This window comes from Salminus brasiliensis, chromosome 9 (genome assembly GCF_030463535.1).
Source record: "Salminus brasiliensis chromosome 9, fSalBra1.hap2, whole genome shotgun sequence".
Taxonomy (NCBI): domain Eukaryota; kingdom Metazoa; phylum Chordata; class Actinopteri; order Characiformes; family Bryconidae; genus Salminus; species Salminus brasiliensis.
Genome location: NC_132886.1, coordinates 40971806 through 40992332, shown reverse-complemented (window position 1 = coordinate 40992332; position 20527 = coordinate 40971806). Strand labels below are relative to the sequence as shown.

The window sequence follows — 20527 nt, the reverse complement described above, 5'->3', positions numbered from 1 at the left end:
GAGTGTGTTGGTTGGCAGGTCGAAAAGAGGCGGTGTCTGGTTGTGCCAGTACCCAATCCACTGGTGCAGAGTACTAATGAGCGTAATGTAAAATTTGTGAGAAAGTAATAACTTAAATATGAAAAATTATAATGAGATGAATGATTATTCAAAACGTTTTTTAATATTTGTTTGTTTTTGTTTTTTTCTTCAAAGGCATTCAACAGCAAACATGATGCTAATCAAATACGACTTCACAGCAAAACTGGCAACAACAAAGCTGAGAGACGATCAATAATAATAATAATAATTATAATAATAATACAAAACTGTAATACTGAGGGCCAGGTTCCCAGCTATGGATTAAGCCTAGTCTTGGAATAAACTGCAGTGTTAATGCTAACCGACCCTAAAAACTATACGGGGCCCAGGGTTGGTCCAGCAGACTAAGCTGCGGTCATTATGATCAGAGGACCGCTGGTTCGAATCACAGTCATGCTGCTAGCCCATTGGCCTTGTTCTCTCCAGGGTAGGTAGATGGCGCCCTCTCCCCACATCGCTTCGCTGCAGCGCTGGCAGTCACTGGCGTCTGCAGGCTGGTGGGGTGGGGGGGGGGGGGGGTGAGCTGGTCTGGGGTTGGGATCAGACTTGACTCTCAAGCTGCTGGCTGTCTCCCGTCCACGAAGTGTTCCCAAAGCTGCTCTTCCTGCTGTCCACATCCTTCGAGTCATACGAGAACGGGTCCTCACGAATGATGTATCTGAAAGAAACGAACAATGACAAAAGTATGTGGACACCACAAAGTATGACCTCCATATGTACAGTTGCGGTCAGACATGCCCATAAACTTATCATGAGTGACTTCAGTAGAACATAGGTTGTCATTTTTCGGTGTTAAAAGTGTAATGGTCAGATGAGGCAAAGATAGCTTGGCCACAATGACCAGAGGTATGTAGGAGTAAAAGGTGAGGCATTTAACCCCTGTAGCAGCTGTTAAGCATAGTGGTGTTAGCGACACGCTCTGGGGCTGTTTTGGGGTTGCAGCAGAATTGGGCGTTGCAACAGGACAATGACCCAGAGTTGTGACAGAAGCTTGTGGTCAAGGTGCAGCTTGCTGAGAGTCATTTAACCAAATATTAGCTGTGCTGTAGAAAGAAAAAGCCCAGAAAAATAAGACGTGGACCAAAACAAGGGACGGGAATGACTGCAGCGACTGAATACCTACACAACGTCATGAAGCTCCAGTCTGGTGTCTGGTGGCGGGTTGATTAAGACGTACGAGTGGAAGCTGTGGCTGTCGTTCATGTCATCTAAGTTGAGAGGAAAGTGTGAATTAGACAAGTGAGCAGGTTAACAGGGTACGACAGCCGTTCAATTAGGCAATAATGGCTTCCGTCAGCGGTTTCCAATGGCTGAACAGGACTGGGATGATCTTGGACAGCATTCTAGGACCCTTAAAGTGAAAAAAAGAGTAGGGAAGGATATTATGGGTAAAAATGTGTCTTTTTACTGAATTAGCTGGATTAGCCTGACTGAGCTTTGTAGCTAGCTAGCTAGTGGGCTCAGGTTAGGCTACTCCAGCTTGTAAACAGGGAGGAAATGGACCCGGTTTTTCCTTTTACTTTTATAAAACTTTTGGAAATGTCTACTCTGTTAAACAAACCACTTTACCAGCATTACTAGGCAGACTATTAGCATTAGGCGAGCAGTGTTTTTATTTAGTACGAGATTTTTTTAAGGAGATAAGATTAAGACATCAGGCTTAGAACCTCAAATTTGAGGTTCTCACCAATACGAACGATCTTTTGGACGAATTCATGTGCGCTAGTCTTGTGATGTCCATGTTTCCGAAGCGACCTCAGACGCAAAAGACCTCGTCCTCGTTCCCGGTCAATTCTCATCTTGACTCACCGTAGCCTGTCGTGGCTAGGCCCAGGTTCTGCATTCGCTTCTTGACGAGCTCGGCTAGCTCCTGCCGCTCGGAGCGAGGGAGCAGGCCAGCCCGCTGCCGGGAGCCCCTCTCGGCTCCACGGCCTCCGGGACGAGGGCCCATGCGACTGAGGTAGCGCGCCCACTGCATGCTCTTCCTCCGCAGGAGCAGCGGCTGCTTGCTGTCGGAGGACTCAGAGGTGCGGTAAGCTTGATTGCAGTCCCGCTGCTCCCTCACGTCCTCGAAGTCGTCCAGATTTACCGACAGCTGGGACCGAGAGGGCTACGAGATAGCACAACATTTAGGACTGTGGACAAAAGTATTGGGACACCTCCTCATTCATTGTTTCTTTTGAAATGAAGGGTATTGAAAAGAGTTTAAAAAGAGCCTCTACTGTCCAGGGAAGACGACTTTCTACTAGATTTTGGAGGAGCATTGCTGTGAGGATTTGATTGCGTTCAACGGCAAGTGACTAGTGAGGTCAGGATGTTGGATGATCACAACAACTTCACCTCATCCTCAACTCCTCAAACTGTAGTTAGATTAGCTAACTAGCACAGATGGTGAAAGTAGGTTTCTCCGCAGAGGAACCCTTAGAACATTCTAGATCTTTTAAAGAAAAACAGCCAAGATACAGCCAAGTGAGCCCTCCCATTGGACAGGCCAGGAAATAAATTAGGTAATAAATTATGCGCTGTATCTGTGTTGTAGTCATGGCGACTGCTTCCATTCACCACCACTGTTAAGAAATCAGTGTGGGTCAGTTTCCTCTCTAACACTTAAGGAAGCAAATCTGGAAGGCACGAGAAGGCAGCTGAAGCTCAGATGTAAAGAATAAACCTCAAGAGATTCGGTCATCTGAGACTCGGTTCTGTAGATGCCGATTGGAATGTCTCCCACGGTGGAGCAGAGTTGTTGGTAAAGTCTGCCGTACGTCTGTATCCACAGATCGTCCTCCGTGATCTGCATCTGGAACAGACCAGAGCTTCAGCTTGAATTAGTGGACCAATCAGAACCAGAGAAAAGAGCAACAGATTAAGACTTACAGAGCACAGGAAGCCAGAACCCGGGGTTGTGTCCAGGCCAAGCAGCAGTCTGGTGATGGCGATCACATAGTCCTTCACAAAAGACTGCAAAATGACACTGGGCTTCAGTCGGGGAGACATGTTTACAGAAAGGAGGGTAAAAGGAGAAATACTCCTGGAAATAAAAATGCAAAAAAGGGTTCTTTGCGTGATGCCATTGAGGAACCACCACTAAAGGGATGGTTCTTCTACCAAAATAGAATAGCCGACACATCATCAGCAGATCACATCATGAGTAAACACCCGTTACCAATTCCTTTGCTAGCCATACATGCCTATGCAATAACAGTGCCTCTGCCATGTTTGACAGATGGTGCAGGATCAGGAGTCCTCTTTCATCTGTCCAGAACTGCACAGGCTTGATCAGATCTCTTCTCAGCTAAAATGTTCACTCCTCAGTTCATACAGTCTATATATGGAAGCTAAGCTGGGCCAACAGCCTCTAAAATAGCCCACTGGTTGCTAGGCTAGGTTACCTGGTAGAGGAGAGTATCAAGCATGCCAATGCTGAACACCCTTCCAGCTGCGAACGGCAAACGGAACATGAAGGCCAGGTTGGAGCCCTTCATCTTCTCCTTCTGCTCCAGAGCCAGAGGACAAGCAGCACCGATGAAGAGTAAAGAATTTTAGAGTGTTTAGCATTTAAAAATCTTTAATTAATCTATAAAGACGTAAAAAGAAAATTAAAGAACAATCCAGAATGATGTAGATTATTCCAAACTGATGTTCTAATGACATTAATATCCAGTATGAAGCTCTAATAGCATTAATATCCAGTATGAAGCTCTAATGACATTAATATCCAGTATGAATCTCTAATGACATGAATATCCAGTATGAATATGAAGATAAAGAATGTATTTAAATGTTCAGAGAAAATGAAACGCTTGGTGTTTTGCTCACCTTCTCCAGTTTAGAGAGAGCCAGAGAGTAACAGTCTTTAGCCCTGAACTGCATAAACCTCATATTGGCTGGATGAGTGAGTTCGGTGATGATGCTGAGGCTGGAGAACAGCCTGCAGCCAATGAACAGAGACAGAGAGAGATGTGTTAGCCTTGCAACATTAGCCTAGCATCTGGGATAGGTGAGCAATCAGGTTCATCTTTTCCATTCGACCAGGGAAACCTGCTCTGACCTGAAGAGGGTCTGGACGTTGACGATAGTTTTGGCATCAGCCATGTAGTCCTCCTCGGCGCTCATGGTGCTCTCCTTGTCCACCACCACCATGTTAGCGGCAAACGAGACGCCGCAGCGCAGCAGGTCGTCCAGACTGTCAAACAGCAGAGATCGCTAACACACTCCGTTTAAGACGGCACTGATCCACTGTTTGAGTAGTTTGAGCTTGAAGGCTTGATTTACACACTCATTATCATCATCATCATCATCATCATCATCATCAGGCCAACATTTAAGGTCTCAAGATCGCTCTCAAAGTCAAGTCATGCTGTCCATCTGGAACTGAAGCCGGACTGCTCTTGTTTCAGAGCAATCTGGGTCAGAAAATGCTAAACTTTAAAGAATATGATAATAATTTAATCCTGGAAGAGCCTCATACCTGTCCATTGACCCGACCATGTAGTACACCATTGGGAACCAGCAGATGGTCTCAAGAAATTGTACATCAGGCCTAGAAGACAAGACGTTACACATATTACAATTACTGTCCTTCAGAGGAGTCAAGTAGCGAAGTACAAATACTTCGTTATCTAAGTAGAAATGTTGGTTATTTATACTTTACTGGAGCAATTCTTTATTTTTCCAAACTTTTTTTACTTCTACTTATTACATTTTCACCCAATTATCTGACCTTTCTACTTTTACAAACTTTCTAATTTTACAAACAGCCTCGTTACTCCCATTTCATCTCCGTTACGCCATCGTTAAAAAAAAACAGAAAAACTATCCAGGTAAATCACATCATCCAAAAATTGTGAGTCTGATCGTGATTGGATGAGAAGTGTAAACATACACCATTCTGACTCCCTATTGGTTTATAAGAGATCCATCACACCTGCACACGTCCCGTCACTCTCCAGCGAGCTCACAGCAGACGTCTGTAGTCTAGTATGAAGACTGTGTCCGTGGCAGAGACTCAAGAGAGCTGCAGTGAAACGTCCCGACTGAGCCCCACATTTACATTCCAATAAAGCTTATTGATCACACGCCTCTGAAGTCTGACTTTCTGCAGCTTTACAGAACTTCTAGACAACGACTCCTCATATTTTCCTCCATGAAGCTCATGTTAATGCTCAGTAGAGCACAGAGACGCTCCTTTAATAGAGCTGATATTACTGAAATGCTTCATTTTCAATGGGCAGATCTGCAGCTGAAACAGGAGCCTAGAGCAGCCCAACATTTTTAACATCAACATTTTAATAGATCATTCTCCTCATTATGACTTTTAGAGAAATGGGTTTTTGGGGAGGGGGGGGGGGTGTAGTGCACTATAGACCCCTGTGATTCGGCCTAAGCTTTCAGCTTTTGTTTCCCTTCCATTACTTTTACTTTTCTACTTGAAGTGGTTCTGAAACCAGTACTTTTACACTTTTACTGGAGTAATAAGCTTATTATAGTTGATACTCGCTTCACTTCTACCTGAGGAATGCATGGGAAGACCAATCACTGCAATCCCCAAAGCAAAACCCATCACTGCAACCAATAACTGCCTGTCCTTCATGATTCAGTCCAGTACTGAGGAGGGGGATTTACAGGTTGTCCAGTAGCAGGATGATGGGGTTCAGCTCCTTCTTGGGTCTGTACGAGGCTCGTAAGGGCAGGATGAAGTTGTACAGACCGTTCCCTGCAGTCTCTGCGGATACGATGATGGGCTTGTTCCAGAAGCTGTATGCTTTGGCGTCCTCACATTGGTTGTGTCGACAGCTCTACGTCAATAAACACACACAGACACACACACACACACACACACACACACACACACACACACACAGGGTACAATCACTGTCCGCAATTGCGTACTTTATATGTATATATATGTGGACACCCTGTCTGATAAATGTGTCCAGCTACTTTATGCTGCACCCATTGCTAAAACAGACATGCAAATGCACACACACACACACACACACACACACACACACACACACAGCTTGTCTAGTCCCTGTAGAAGGACTGTCAATAGAATAGGACTCTCTGGAGTAGATAAGCCTTATGACCCCAATATGTCTGACTATGCCTAATGCCAGGTGTGGGCTTGAGGGGTATAAAGCTCCTGTGAGCTTTATGTGTTCTCTGGAATGATGGTGGAGCTCCATCCAGTACTTTTGGGATGAGATGGGGTGGTGATCAACCCATGTCACTAATGCTCTTGTCGCTGTATGCAATGAAATCCTGACATCAATGCTCAAAGGCTCCAAAATCTAGTAGAAAGTCAGTAGAGACATTTCCTCCAACAAAAGCAGCTTCAACTCTTTTGAATATTGATTTCAGAAGAAGCAATGAATAAACAGGTGTCCCAATACTTTTGTCCCTAAACAAATAACCTGATCTGCCAATACTGCCAATACCTTCTCCAGGCGAAGACAACAATAGGGCATTTTCTCTTTCAGCAGATGGCAGAAGGTCTGGGAGCTTCCGATGTAGGGCAGGTTAGGAGGATACCCCATGATGTATCTGTGAAAAGCGAAGAACACCACGAGTGCTTCGTCACCGTCATTCCACATGCCACTGATGTGCAATGCTCACATACCCACGTACCCATCACTGGACTGATCCCCCCAATACGGGGCAGCTTCGTCCTCAGACAGGTCACTTTCACCGGCATGCAGCAGGGGGGACGCTGGCACCTCCAGAACGGGGGCGATGCTGGGCCTCTTGCTGCTGGGTTTTACAGGCTCGGCCGGAACAGACAGAGTGGAGCTGCGGCTCGGCGTGCCGCTGGTGTCCTGCAGGTCGATGGCCACGGTGCCTACAGGAAACACACAGCCCTGCGGTCAGCTACAGAGCCAAAGATGCCTCTGCTGTGCAGCATGAGTGTTTGCTTTTGGAAAGGTCACTTGTGCTTCCACTCACTGGCCACTTTATTAGAAACTCTTACTTTCTTGTGCTTCTATTAACTGGCTACTTTAATAGAAACATCCACCTCCTTGAGCTTCCGCTCACTGGCCACTTTATCAGAAACACCCACTTCCTTGTGCTTTCACACACTGGCCACTTTATTAGAAACCCCTACTTCCATGTGCTTCCAGTCATTGGCCACTTTAAAAGAAACACCTACTTTCTTATGCTTCTACTAACTGACCACTTTAATAGAAACACCCACTTCCTTGTGCTTCTATTACTGGCCACTTTATTAGAAACACCTACTTTCTTATGCTCCTACTAACTGACCACTTTAATAGAAACACCCACTTCCTTGTGCCTTCACACACTGGCCACTTTAACAGAAACCCCCATGTCCATGTGCTTCCACTCACTGGCCACTTTATCGGAAACTACTACTGATCTATTTTATCAGTCCTCCTCTAAATCGGATTCATCTGTGCTGGGCTACAAGATAATGGTTTCAAATAAAGTGGCCAGTGTAGACAGACACTGATAATGTCTGACCCATGCTAGCAATGATGTTGTGCACTGGAAGGTGGGGTTTGGAGCCTTTTTTGCTGCATTCTCCGTGGAACTTGAATGTAGAGTTCTCCTCCTTGGTGATGCTGATGTAGAAGCACGTGTCTGAGGCATTCATGGTGTACTGGCGGCCTGGGTTGAGGAGGATGGTTTTACTGTCTCCGCGGCAGACGCCAATCAGACAAATGCCATACCTGAGAAAGGGTTCATGAAGATATTATTATTACACTACAAAATGCCATGTGGAGGTCCCACAGGGTTCTATTGTAGGGCCAATAAAACTAATGTAATAGTTATAACAGTACTGTAATAATGAGCGTGACGATGTGTGGGCTTAAATACAGGGTCTTAAATAAGGGGTTGCTATCTACTTTAGCTTCCTAGCTTTAGTGCTAAAATGAAAAGAGCAAACTTCAGCCACCAAACATGTTTCGTCTGATTGGCTACATTTGGGCTAATTGAGTTAATTTTTTTTCACGAAACATTTCCAACCCTGATAGAAAAACCTTGACCTAGTTCTGGCCCACACTTGGGCCGCATTTGGGACAGAACCAGACGTTATCTGGGCTTAACGGTCAGTGTAAATGCTGGATACTGGACAGTGTGAATGCCGTTACTCACTTCTTCTGAGCATGAAAGGAGGCATAGGTGAAGCTCTTGCCCTCATACTCCGTGAAGAAGATGCTGTCTTTCAGGACGATGTTGTACACCTCGTTGCCTGAACACTTGCCATAGATCCTGTGCCACAGTTCTGGAGACTGCTGGCCTTCCCTGAGAAGATCACAGAACATCTGCTCAAAACACACAAGCGTCTTTTATGAGCTTTGGATATTCATGTAGAATCGTGTTTAGGAAGTGCACTGCTGTTAGCTTAGCGCTAACATACTACTAGAATCTCATAGGAAGGCTAGCAAAGATCTGTATGATCAAACAGGTCTACTTTTAGGCCAACCTTTGAGACTTGAGACCTGAACCAAAGACCTAGCTCTAATAGTCATGGTTCACTGTTGAGTTTTGTTGGGGTTTTTGTTTGGAGTTTGGAGGTTTTGCTTAGATTAGCAGTAAGTAAATGAAAGTGTCCTGTTCGGATCCTGTACCCACAGGCCCTGGGAGGTGTGCACCAAGAGGGTGATGAGGGTGGAGGTGGCAGGGCAGATGCAGTTCAGGGCCAGCAGAGCATACTTGAACTCCTCTTCACAAACCACGTGATCTGAGGGCAGAACCGAGGTTACACACCATTATACCATCATTAGGACTGCGTTTTCAGACGATCAGAGACCACTACCTGCAAATTTCACATGAAATTTGTTCTCTGGTTTGAGGATTTGCACGTAAAGGGGACACCGGGGGGCAAAGTCCTTCACTGCCCAAGCACGGAGAATGGTCTGGTGATCCTGGAACACAAAACAAGCAAGTCTAATAGACATTACTGAACACCTCCACATGGATGGAGCTTCCAGGGGAGTGTGGGTGATCATTCACGCATGCTAATTGGCCACAGTAGCCTGGACAGTACACATCTGATTGGTGCCATACGTTTCGTTTGGGAAGCTTACCGCTGCGGTGCGGTCAACCTCACAACGGCTGCTCAGGATAAAGCATCCCTCAGCATTGTCCAGCCTGGAACAAGAGGACAGGAGCTGCTAAGTTCCCCAGAGTCAACAGTACAAGTATTTATGCTGTACCACAGTGGTCTCCAACCCTGCTCCTGGAGAGCGACCATGGATCCGACCCTAATCCTAAAGTGGTGAGGTGGTGTGAGAAGGTGCATGTACCTCCACCGTTTGGTTAAATTTGAAACTAACTACCTTTAACAAAAAAAAAAAGGATACTGGCCACTTTGTTAGAAACACCTGGTGGTTCTTTCCCAGCACAGCACGAGATGACTCGAAGTTAAAAGTGGGACCACCACCCAAAAATATCCAGCCAAGAGCGATTCCGAGGTTGGAAACTGACCACTGATTAAGGTCTAGATGATGGCCAACATCAACTGTGCATCAGCAGATGATCTACGGTCTCTAACTGAACACCAGCAAGGTACATGTTGAAAACTACATGGCCATGGAATTTCACTTGGAAACTGCTGTGCTGTGGTTCAGCCTGAAGGGGGCAGCAAATCCAATCGAACGTTCTGAAATCTTGAAATATGTGGCCTCTCACTGATAGTGAAGTGGACACACAGAGCCTCAGAAAGCTGTACTCACTTGGCCCTGAAGAGGTCCTGGTCTTTGAGGGCGGAGCCCTGCAGGTAGATGACCCTTTGAGACCAGAGGGGAATCTGCAGCACTCTGCGCACCTGAGTGTCCATCTCCGCCGGACACAGGATGATGACGTAATAGTCCTGCAGAACAGAGGCACCAAAACGAATACGAAGAAAACTCAACTAGCAGCACCTTAGAAACACCTTAGCATCCAATTTGCAACACCTTAGCAACCACCTGAAATACCGTGGCAACTGAAAAGCTAACAGATGCCCACGCTGGCTGGCATCACTCACACTCATAAAAGGTGATGGGGGAGAGGGAGGACCATCCTGCCCACCTAGAAGGAGATACTGATACTCCCGGCTACTGACGGATGGCTGGGGCATCACCAAGGATTGAACTTGCAACCACCCCGTTACAAGGGCCAATCCTTAAAAGATGTCTGTGTCACTCGGGAGCCTCCTATCTATGTAGCTTAATACTGCTGTACCTTACAGAATCGGATCGATCAGTGTGCTCACGTTCCACTCGTACCTGGAGTTTGGGGTGGGCGTAGAACTCGTTGAGGAAGTCCATGAGCAGGTCGATTTTGATTGAACTGACACACAGCACCACATGCTTCTCAGTCTTGGCCCGGTGCTGGCTGTAGTTCCCTCCGGACTTCTGACGCTCCATCCACAGGTACGCCAACTGCTCAAACTGCAGCACCAATATTGATTAACTAAATTGAGCAGCATTTTATTAAGATCAGTGATTATATAAAAGCCTATTTCTATCATCATCATCACAGATGAAGCACAGATGTTGCGTTGTGAAGTAAAGCCAGTCTTTAAACTAAATTACGCTAATGTGTTTCTGTAGCACTGGAGACACTTGCCTGGACTGGGAGCACCAGAAGAACCACACATATCATGATGACCACCAGCAGCTTGGAGGGCCAGATTATTGGGTAGATGTCTCCGTAGCCCACGGTGGAGAAGGTGACGATGCAGAAGTAGACCGAGTCGAAAAGGCTCAGCTGCTGCCCAGCTCGCTCCAAGTGCTGGATCCCACATATACTGTATCGGAGAGAAACCATAACGTCCCAGTTTTCTCCTCCGTTTAGTCATTTCCAGTTCCCACCCATTATCTAGAACCCCCTGGTCTTCCTCCTTCTGAGACATGTGAAGCTCCACTACATCTTCTCAAACACCACCACTGGAGCTCAACATGCTGATGGAATAAAAACACTAACTGCCAATTCCGTTACGTCTGCTAAAGGAGGCTAGCGCTGGCTAGCATCGCCTGCGATAACTGATGGGGAAAAGGGAGGGTCGTAGTGGGGTGTGGTCCCATCATCCTTCATGTTAACCTTCATGTTAACAACATCAAAACATATTAATAAATCTGAGGGAGAAGCCACCTTTAGCCTAGCATGTTTGCTAACTAGCTAAAGAAGCACTTATGGTGTAACAGAAGCAAACAAAGCTAGTGCTAACATGGTGACAACTCCAGCTAATACCGAATAAACCAGCTTAGGCTAACAGGCCTTAATTAAGACCTGTGCAAGCTAACTTTAGCTTATAGGCTCAATGCTGGCTAACATGGGCTAGCCTTAGCTAATAGTGTAATAGTTAATAGTGAGGGTCCTTTGGGGAGTGAAATCAGGGTGAGACTTGGGCTTCGGAGCAATAACGCTAGTTTATAATTAAGAGTGTAAAACAACAACAACAACAACGCTAATCACACTTATTAACCAGCTAATTCTCGCTATTAATTCTATCCCAGTGATCCCTCCAGTGTCGGAAACCACAAAAAGCAAGTCTTAGAGATTACTGAACACCTCCACACAGTTTGAGGAGAGTGTGTGATGATTTAGCATGTTAGCATGTTAGCATCATGCTAATTACTTCTGGGCTACATTAGCCTAGCAGCTTTAACTTCAGACGTTGAACTCATCTTTCTGGACTACATTTGGGGTTTGTTTTGCTGTGCTACATTTTTTTTTAGCCTTTTCCAGAGACTTCGACTGCTTCTCCATGGGCTACGCGATGCTAAGGAACAACATGAAGTCCTGAAAGCAGTCCATGTTCTAGATAACAGTCATGCCGGGTCAGAAACCACATAAGCTTGTGTGTTTGAGATTACAGGACACCTCCATGCTCTCCATGATGGAAAACATGGACACTCCATGAATCATCCATGTTAGTCAGGTGTCAGCCATATTGCCATCATGGGTAAAAGCTAGGGTGTTGCTGGGCCAGTTTTGAGGGGGCTTTAGACCCACCTAAACACCTCCACCCAGTTAAAAGAGAGTGTGAGGATTTAGGCAGCAGTTAGCGCCACGCTAACCTCCATGATGTTAGCTACATTAGCCTCTGTCTGCAAGTTTATCTACAATAAACCACAATTCCAGCGTGCTCTAAACGGGACGCCGTTTACATTTCAACCACTGAAATATGCAGGAATGATCATTTAAAAAACAATTGAACCAATTTTATGATAAAAAGCTGAATTTAAAGAACTAGATGGCATCATTTAGAGAACGTGACTGTAAAGCCTGTTCCTGACATCATCGCAAACGCTGAGAGAGAGTCTCCCCGGCTGTTAATGGTCTGAGGGCCGAGGAAATGAGGGAGATAATTATGTCTTCACTTGGTGGCCCTGCTCGTGTGTCTGCCATCGTAGCAGCCCTCGCTTTAGGAGCAAAAAGCAGCAGGAAAAAAACCCACAGCACTAAAAACAGGACAATTCGCATTAGCGCATGAGCTAATGGCAATGTCGTGACCACTTAGAGGTGATTAACGTGAGATGAAGTCCTTCAAACCAATGAAGTCCTAAAACCAAAAGCAGGATGTTCTCCATGATGGAGGAACACATGGATTTATATAGCGTGTCCATGAATCCTCTGAGTGAGTCGGGGGAGTAGCCTGAGGTAGGGCCTTATAGGCCATAGTGGGTGAACTGTAGTGTTTCTAGGCCAGTACTGAGGGGGCTTTAGCCCCACCTAAACGCTCTTCAGACCTATAAATAAATGTGTATTATTATTTTCAAAAGATTTTTTCATCACATTTCCAACACAAATCCGAAGTACATGTAGATAGCAGGGCGCTAGGCCTGAGGGAAGCCTGCCCCAGACCCCCCCCAAGTAAAGGCTTAGCCCCCATTCATAAATCTCCAGTCGCACCCCTGTCGATTAGGCTAAACTAAAAGGAAGCAGGAGCAGTTAGAGAGATGATGAGGTTTTCATTGCTTGAATACATTAGCCAGAATCAACACTGAAATCAGAGGCAACCACATCCTTACGGTCATTAGAGACACATAAAGGCCGAGACAAACCCATCTGAAAAGCTGTAATGGACACTAAACGGCTCTTTCTGGGGACAGTAGTAGCAAACAGGAAACTCTAGCCATTGCGTCATCCCTCAGGCACGAACACACAGGTTCAGAGATCCACTCATACTCTCTGAGTCGTAATTAATTTTTACACAAACGGGTTGAACGCAGTTTCGGGCGCTGTGCAAATGAGCAGGGATGGAGATGAGATCCGCTCTGATTGGCTGCTGCCTTTAAGGCTTCATTCAAAAAGCAGACAAGCTGAAATAGTACTTACAACTTCAGGATATATAGTAAGTAGGTGTTTCCAATAAAGTGGCCAGTGAGTGGAAAGCACAAGGTAGGGGTTTCCAATAAAGTGGCCAGTGAGTGGAAAGCACAAGGTAGGGGTTTCCAGTAAAGTGGCCAGTGAGTGGAAAGCAGAAGATTGGGGTTTCCAATAAAGTGGCCAGTGAGCAGAAGCACAAGGTAGGGGTTTCCAATAAAGTGGCCACTGAGTGGAAAGCACAAGGTAGCACAACGACGCATGCAATATAACTGAACTCCGACGGTTTCCTGGGCAGTAATGGTCTTATTGGGTAACTCTTTTTGAAGTAGTGCCATGTCATGTTCCTCAAACAGACAGAAACCTCCTTCACTTGTTTTCCTTTTCGTCAATCTTCACTTGGACCTGTGCTAATACCAGGTAAAAGACATAAATAAAAGGTGTAAAATGTGTGTAGAAGTCCCATAATTCACTCCTATATAATTTGAAGCTTTCAAACATGGTGGTGGTAGTTTTACACCCTGTCCACAAACATATACATTAATATATAATCCAGTGTGGACGTCTGGTCTTTAATCCCCACTCACCAGGTGAATATGAGACACAGGAGCGTAGAGATCATGATCAAGACCTGGTTAAACATGGCCGAGTGTGTCCTCTGTATGGCGCGATGGAAGTCGTTCTGCGAGTAGGAACAGAGAATCTAATTAATCTTTAATTCTGAAACTATGCTGTTGCTAAGCAGTTGCTATGTTGTCCTAGGTGGTGCTATACAATTGCTAGGTGGTTGCTTAACTGTACAAGTTGTTGCAAGGGGGTTGCTATGGTGTCCCAGGTGGTTGCTTTGCAGTTTGTACAAGGTTGGTAAAGTGCTGCTAACTATTGCGCAATGCATGATGGTTCGGGGGATATTGCAATGCTAGATGTTTTTTTTTTTTATGTGGTTGCTATGGTCACATAATTCCACCATTCATTTTAGAAAGCTGTATAAAAGCTTCTGCTTCCCAACCAGAGTGAACATTCTGACCTGGTTTGGGGTCTAGAACTCTGCTGTGCGATGTGCAGACCTGCACTCACAATCATGTTTTCCAGTGTATGTTTGGCCAGCCAGCAGTTGAGGAACACCGGTATGAACAGTTTCTGGAGAGGAAAGAAGAAAACCTGCAGGAGGAGAGCAACCAAGGGGTCAATATACTGGACAATCCCCAGGTGACAGATGTGCACATCTTTATCAAAGTAAAGCTAAGATGAACACAATATTTTCATTGATACTGTCAATGAATCAAAAATTGCTAATATCACCAGCATCGCCAATTACACCAATACCCCTAGTAACACCAATATCAGCAGTAACATCACCAGTATGGCCAATATCGCTAGTTTCTTCAATATCGCTAGTGACTCCAGTATTACCAGTATGGCCAATATCATTAGTGACCCCAGTATTACCAGTATGGCCAATATCATTAGTGACCCCAGTATTACCAGTATGGCCAATATCGCTAGTTTCTTCAATATCGCTAGTGACTCCAGTATTACCAGTATGGCCAATATCGCTAGCAACTCCAGTATAACCAGTATGGCCAATATCGCTAGTTTCTTCAATATCGCTAGTGACTCCAGTATTACCAGTATGGCCAATATCGCTAGTGACTCCAGTATTACCAGTATGGCCAATATCGCTAGTTTCTTCAATATCACTAGTAACTCCAGTATAACCAATATGTCCAACACCGCTAGTGACTCCAGTATAACCAGTATGGCCAATATCGCTAGTTTCTTTAATATCGCTAGTGCCTCCAATAATTTCAGCCTGTTCTCTTGGAATGGAGGGTGCAACTCACTGTTATCAGAAAGGGTACTGTGTTGATGATCTCCAGGATGAAGGTTATTCTCAGTATCTGCTCCCTTATATTCCCCTAAAATAAATAAATAAATAAATAAATAAATAAGTGTAGACCAGCCTCATTTCACATTCACTCTCCGAACCAACTTCTAATGTTGCTTTACCATAAAAGGCATTAAAAATGCTCCTAATAGCAGCGGATGAGTCAAGAACCAGCAGACGCTGAGCCGGACTCTTACCTTGTAACTTAAATAGGTCAGCAGGGTGGTTTCACACAGACATACGATTGCCACAAACACCTGAAGACACCAGAGAAGTGATCATTGTTCATAAACACTTCCTACCAATTACTGAATTTATAAGCTAGCCCACCTCCACCATGCCTGTGGATGCTTATCGGACTCTACCTGTAAAGCCCACAGGGCAAAACTACGGTCCACCCAAATGATTGGAGTCCTGGCAGAAAGGGAGCTTTAATTAGGCTGGTGGATATACTTCTAATCACAGGCCATCACATTTCATATATACGGTCAGACTTCCATGAATTATTCATACCTACCAGTCTATCCCGAACAGGGTGTAATTATGGGTGTAATTATAGTGGGAGCAGTTCAGGCTGCGGAGATAAGAACACAAAAAAAAAAAATCAAAAACTCAAAATAAACATTAAAAAACACATAAATCCTCTAAACCAATGATGCAGAATTACATGGCCACTTTATTAGAAACACCTACTTTCACTTCCACTCATTGGCCACTTTCTTACAAACACCCTACAAACATTGGGTGAAGCTACAAGAGAGGGGTTTCCGATAAAGTGGCGAAAGCATGTGCCATGACTGAGCTGACCACACTCAGAAAAACCAACTGTGGTTTTTCTGGACCTGCCAAGCAAAGAGCTTTGTTGATTAGGGAATCAATTAGAGCTGGTGGCCTCATGAGCTGCAGGTTTTCTCATTTCCACCGATCGAAATGATGGGCCCATTAGCATTACTCAGACCCTGACAAGACATCTTTCTCCAGAACCACACAAAACATCAAACGTGTGGACGTCCTGGAAGATCCACACAGGCAGAAGATACAGGAACGCACTTGAGACGCTCTACCGACTTTAGGGCACATTCCGGGTCGGTCAGCACTCGAAATATATACAGAACACAGCTGAGCAGCTTCAGAGAGAAGTGGCAGAAACGGATTCGGAGACCTGAAAAGAGAAGAAAGGGAAGTTTCCACTTTTTTCATGTTTTTGCGACACCTGAGCCACACCTGATTCTACAGTGGTATACCAAGGTGTGTGATATACCAAACATTATCAATATTATTAGTCTTCACAGGTTTAACATCTGATCAAGTTTGTGATACTAAAACCAAGTTTCCTGATCAAACACTGCTTGAAACACTGCACACATCAGCGCAAGCAGAGAGAAATGAGCGAAACAGGCGCTACATCTGCAAGGCATATTGTGCACTGCCTGGCTGCTGCTGCAGCAAAAAACATTTATCAGATTGGTGATACCTTTAGGAAGGTTCTCAAGTGCACACACAAGGAATGCTGCCCTGGCCAGTGGGCCGAAAGGATGGCCGGGATGGCTGGCAGATATGCTTACTAGCTTAGCTTTTGCTGATTAGGAACGCCATTATGGGGAGCACCACAGTTTTGGTGATGCTATGTGGTACAAATGATATCAGCCTTGTGATTGGTGGGAGTAAAGCTCCCGTAAACAGTAGGTTTATATAGTAACAGGTTCTATATGGGATTGTGACAATGAAAAAAAAAATTTTTAAGTACTAGATGGAAGTACTTAGAACCCTTAGGCTGTTTTAGGATCATTTTGTGGTCATTTTTAGGTCATAAATACTGAAACAGTTCCTCAAGGGCTGTGTTACTCTGCGGGGACCTACTTGATCTTTGATTTTTGATGAAGAACAGCTTGAGTCGTTCTTTTAAAGTGTTCTCGTTGGTGTAGAACTCCACCTGCACCCTGTGGGAACAGAGTTCAACGAAAAATGGGAAAAATGGCAAATGTCAGCTCTTACAAATCCAAAATTAGATCAAGATGTTGCGTGATAAGTTTTAAAATACAGTAAAACACAGAACAGTAGGGACGTTCCAATCAGATTCTTATTATGCCCTGATCCAATCGGATCTTAATGCTGAGTATCAGCCAATACTGATCCATTCTGATCTGGGTGTGGCTAAATAATCCCAATTTAGGACATTCAGTAAAATCCTTTCATTTTTAGCAGAAGTCAGAGACACTCTGGGCTGATTCAGTTGCTATGAATGTGCTATGGTTGGAGATTCTATAGCACGTGTGTATTAGCATTAGCCTCCACTTGGTTCTGGATGGGTTCTTCAGTGCTGGTTTAAAAACAGAAAATGAGAAAGGCTAGGCATCCCCGCTGCTAAAACAGTGATATTTATTGGAAAATAGCTTCACACTGCAGACTCTATACTCTTAATCTTCTGAGAACGTCCGCACTGCTGCCAGCTGGGCAATAATGTCTGTTAATGGCGCCTTGAGGACACCAGATGGCGCTGTTTTAACACTGGTTAAAACTAATTGATTGGATTGGATTTAAAATAAATATCCGATGTCAGATCAGGACGACCTCCCACAACAATCTTTCAGGTTATAACACAGGATAAGGGCCAGTATTCGGTTGCCATGGTTTGAACCGGTTGCCCTTCACAGATGTTAATGGTGCAAATAGTTGTGTGGTCTTCCACCCTCCTCCTGGAGAGCTACCATCCTGTTTGTTTTTAACTCCCAACCGAAATCAAACACCCCTATTCAGTCAATCACGGACCTCTGAAGGCTACAATTGGGTGGGGTGGATTAGGGTTGGATCCATTTACACTTACAGCATATGTTGGATTTTTTACTGATGGCAGCCCAATGGTAAGAGATTGTAAAGCTCCACTTTACGAGACCATAGTTCTTGCAGGAATCACGTAGTAATGTTAGAGACATATCCACCTGAACATCTAGCCCATATGCAGAACAGATCTGCTCAGTGGTCTCCAACCATGGAACCCTAACCCACCTTATCTGATCCACCTCATTTTTGCCTTCAGAGGTCAGGGATTGGCTGAATGGGGTGTGTTATATTTGGGTTGGAGCTGAAACATCCAGAAAGGCAGAGCTTAACCAAACTAGATAAACACATAATTCAGCTACTGATCTCTGGCCTGTGCTGTTTCTTTACAGCTTTTACTGAATTTCTACAAAATCAATCAGAATTGATTGAAGATCTGTGATTGCTCCTCACATCATAGCCTTTTCCTTTATTCCTTCATCCAATTTATCTCGATAATTAAACCCCCATTAACTCCAGCAAGTGAGCACGGTCAGAGGAAAGCACTTACTTGTCATCATTCAGCCAGGTCTGTTCTCCCTGCAGCAGGTCCCTGAACCTGAATCGAGGAGGCAGGGGTGGCACCTCACTTTCTCCATCAACCATTTTTCCTCCAAGGAGCTCACAGCAGCTTCCCTCAGAGCGCTCAAGTCGAACTGCTGCCAGAGCCACAGCTTCCTCCCTCCGTGGGCAGCCATAAAAGCGGGCGTGCTCAGTGCAGATCCTCTCGCCCTCGCCTCCCTCGGGGGGATTCGGCATCACATCAGCTCCAGCCTGGAGATGACTTGTTCATTATCTGTTCACTGCACTTTGTTGTTCGTTTGCTGCCCATCTTGAGATTTGATTACTTGTAGGCAGTGGTGATGTTCATTTATTTTGGAATATAATTAATAATTCATTCTGAAATCAAGGTTTTAAACAGGATCCAGCACTCCAACTCATCCCAGAGGGGTTCAATGGAGCTTCACTTGCTCCTCCTTATCCCACAGGAGTCCAATAGAGCTTCATCACTCCAACTAATCCCAGAGGATTTTAGTGGAGTTGTGTCATTACAAATAATCCCAAATAAGTTCAGTAAAGCTTCTTCATCACCCTAAAGGTGTTCAATGGAGTTTCATCACTTCAGCTCATCCCAAAGAGATTCTACAGGGCTTCCCTACGCAGCAGGACTTCAGCATCCCAAAGAGTCAAATGGGGTTATCACGTGAACTGATCACAAAGAGGTTCAATGAGGCTTCATCACTCCACCTTATCCCACAGGAGTTCAGTAAAGCTTCATTACTCCAACTCATCCTCAACTCATCTCAAATAGGATCAATGGAGCCTCATCATCCCAACTAATCCCAAAGAGATTCTATAGGGCTTCACTCCTCAAACTCAGCAGGACTTCAGCATCCCAAAGAGTGAAATGGAGTGATCACTCCAACTGATCCCAAAGGAATTCAATGAAGCTTCATCATGCCAACTGATCACAAAGGGGTTTAATTGGGCTTTATTACTCCATCTCATCCCAAATATTTTCATTGGAACGTCAATCACTCCAAATAATCCCAAAGGGGTTCAATGGGGCTTCCTTACTCCAACTCATCCTTAACTCATCTCAAAAAGGATCAATGGAGCTTCATCACCCCAAATAATCCCAAAGGATTTCAGTGGAGTTGTGTCATTACAAATAATCCCAAAGAGTTCAATGAAGCTTCATCATGCCAACTGATCACAAAGAGGTTCAACAGGGCCTCATTACTTCAACTCATCCGAAACAGGTTCAGTTGAGCATACTTACTCCACCTTATCCCACAGGAGTTCAATAGAGCTTCATTACTCAAACTCATCCTCAACTCATCTCAAATAGGATTAATGGAGCTTCATCACCCCAACTAATCCCAAAGGATTTCAGTGGAGTTGTGTCATTACAAATAATCCCAAATAAGTTCAGTAAAGCTTCTTCATCACCCCAAAGGTGTTCAATGGAGTTTCATCACTCCAGCTCATCCCAAAGAGATTCTACAGGGCTTCCCTACTCAAATGCAGCAGGTCTTCAGCATCCCAAAGAGTTAAATGGAGTCATCACTCAAACTGATCCCATAGGAGTTCAATGAAGCTTCATCATGCCAACTGATCACAAAGAGGTTCAATAAGGGCTTCATCACTCCAGCTCATCCCAGATATTTTCATTGGAGCTTCAAATCACTCCAAATAATCCCAAAGGGGTTCAATGGGGCTTCATTACTCCACCTTATCTTCTACTCATCTCAAATAGGATCAATGGAGCTTCATCACCCCAACTAATCCCAAAGAGATTCTATAGGGCTTCACAACTCAAACGCAGCGGGACTTCAGCATCCCAAAGGGTTAAATGGAGTTATCACTCCAACTCATCCCAAATATTTTTCATTGGAGCTTCGAATTGCTCCAAATAATCCCAAAGAGGTTCAATGGGGCTTCATCACTCCAACTCATCCC

At 44.8% G+C, this 20527-nt stretch overlaps 1 protein-coding gene across 1 annotated transcript; it reads right to left on the bottom strand.

The window, feature by feature from the left end:
- Positions 1 to 621: 621 nt before the first annotated feature.
- LOC140562810 (potassium channel subfamily T member 2-like) lies at positions 622 to 18670 on the bottom strand. Its single transcript, XM_072688665.1, has 29 exons — positions 18576 to 18670; positions 17108 to 17187; positions 16316 to 16409; positions 15765 to 15821; positions 15613 to 15661; positions 15445 to 15504; positions 15204 to 15278; positions 14437 to 14520; positions 13947 to 14041; positions 10657 to 10837; positions 10314 to 10478; positions 9780 to 9916; positions 9132 to 9195; positions 8861 to 8969; positions 8677 to 8785; positions 8197 to 8346; positions 7561 to 7769; positions 6709 to 6919; positions 6519 to 6624; positions 5704 to 5876; positions 4550 to 4621; positions 4130 to 4264; positions 3898 to 4009; positions 3471 to 3572; positions 2956 to 3039; positions 2750 to 2878; positions 1891 to 2191; positions 1205 to 1289; positions 622 to 739 (listed from the first exon to the last, which is right to left on the bottom strand). Exons 1-29 carry the CDS (start codon positions 18668 to 18670, stop codon positions 622 to 624), a joined length of 3441 nt encoding a protein of 1146 aa, XP_072544766.1.
- Positions 18671 to 20527: the final 1857 nt, after the last annotated feature.

What these genes read in the sequence shown, in the direction of transcription:
- LOC140562810 (XM_072688665.1), bottom strand. Translation starts at nt 18,670, where the DNA reads ATGGTTGATGGAGAAAGTGAGGTGCCACCCCTGCCTCCTCGATTCAGG. An exon ending in TGACCTATTTAAGTTACAAG is followed by an intron (nt 15,279 to 15,444) that starts GTAAGAGTCCGG and finishes TATTTATTTTAG; the next exon opens with GGGAATATAAGGGAGCAGAT. An exon ending in TTGATACTCTCCTCTACCAG is followed by an intron (nt 3,040 to 3,470) that starts GTAACCTAGCCT and finishes GTCATTTTGCAG; the next exon opens with TCTTTTGTGAAGGACTATGT.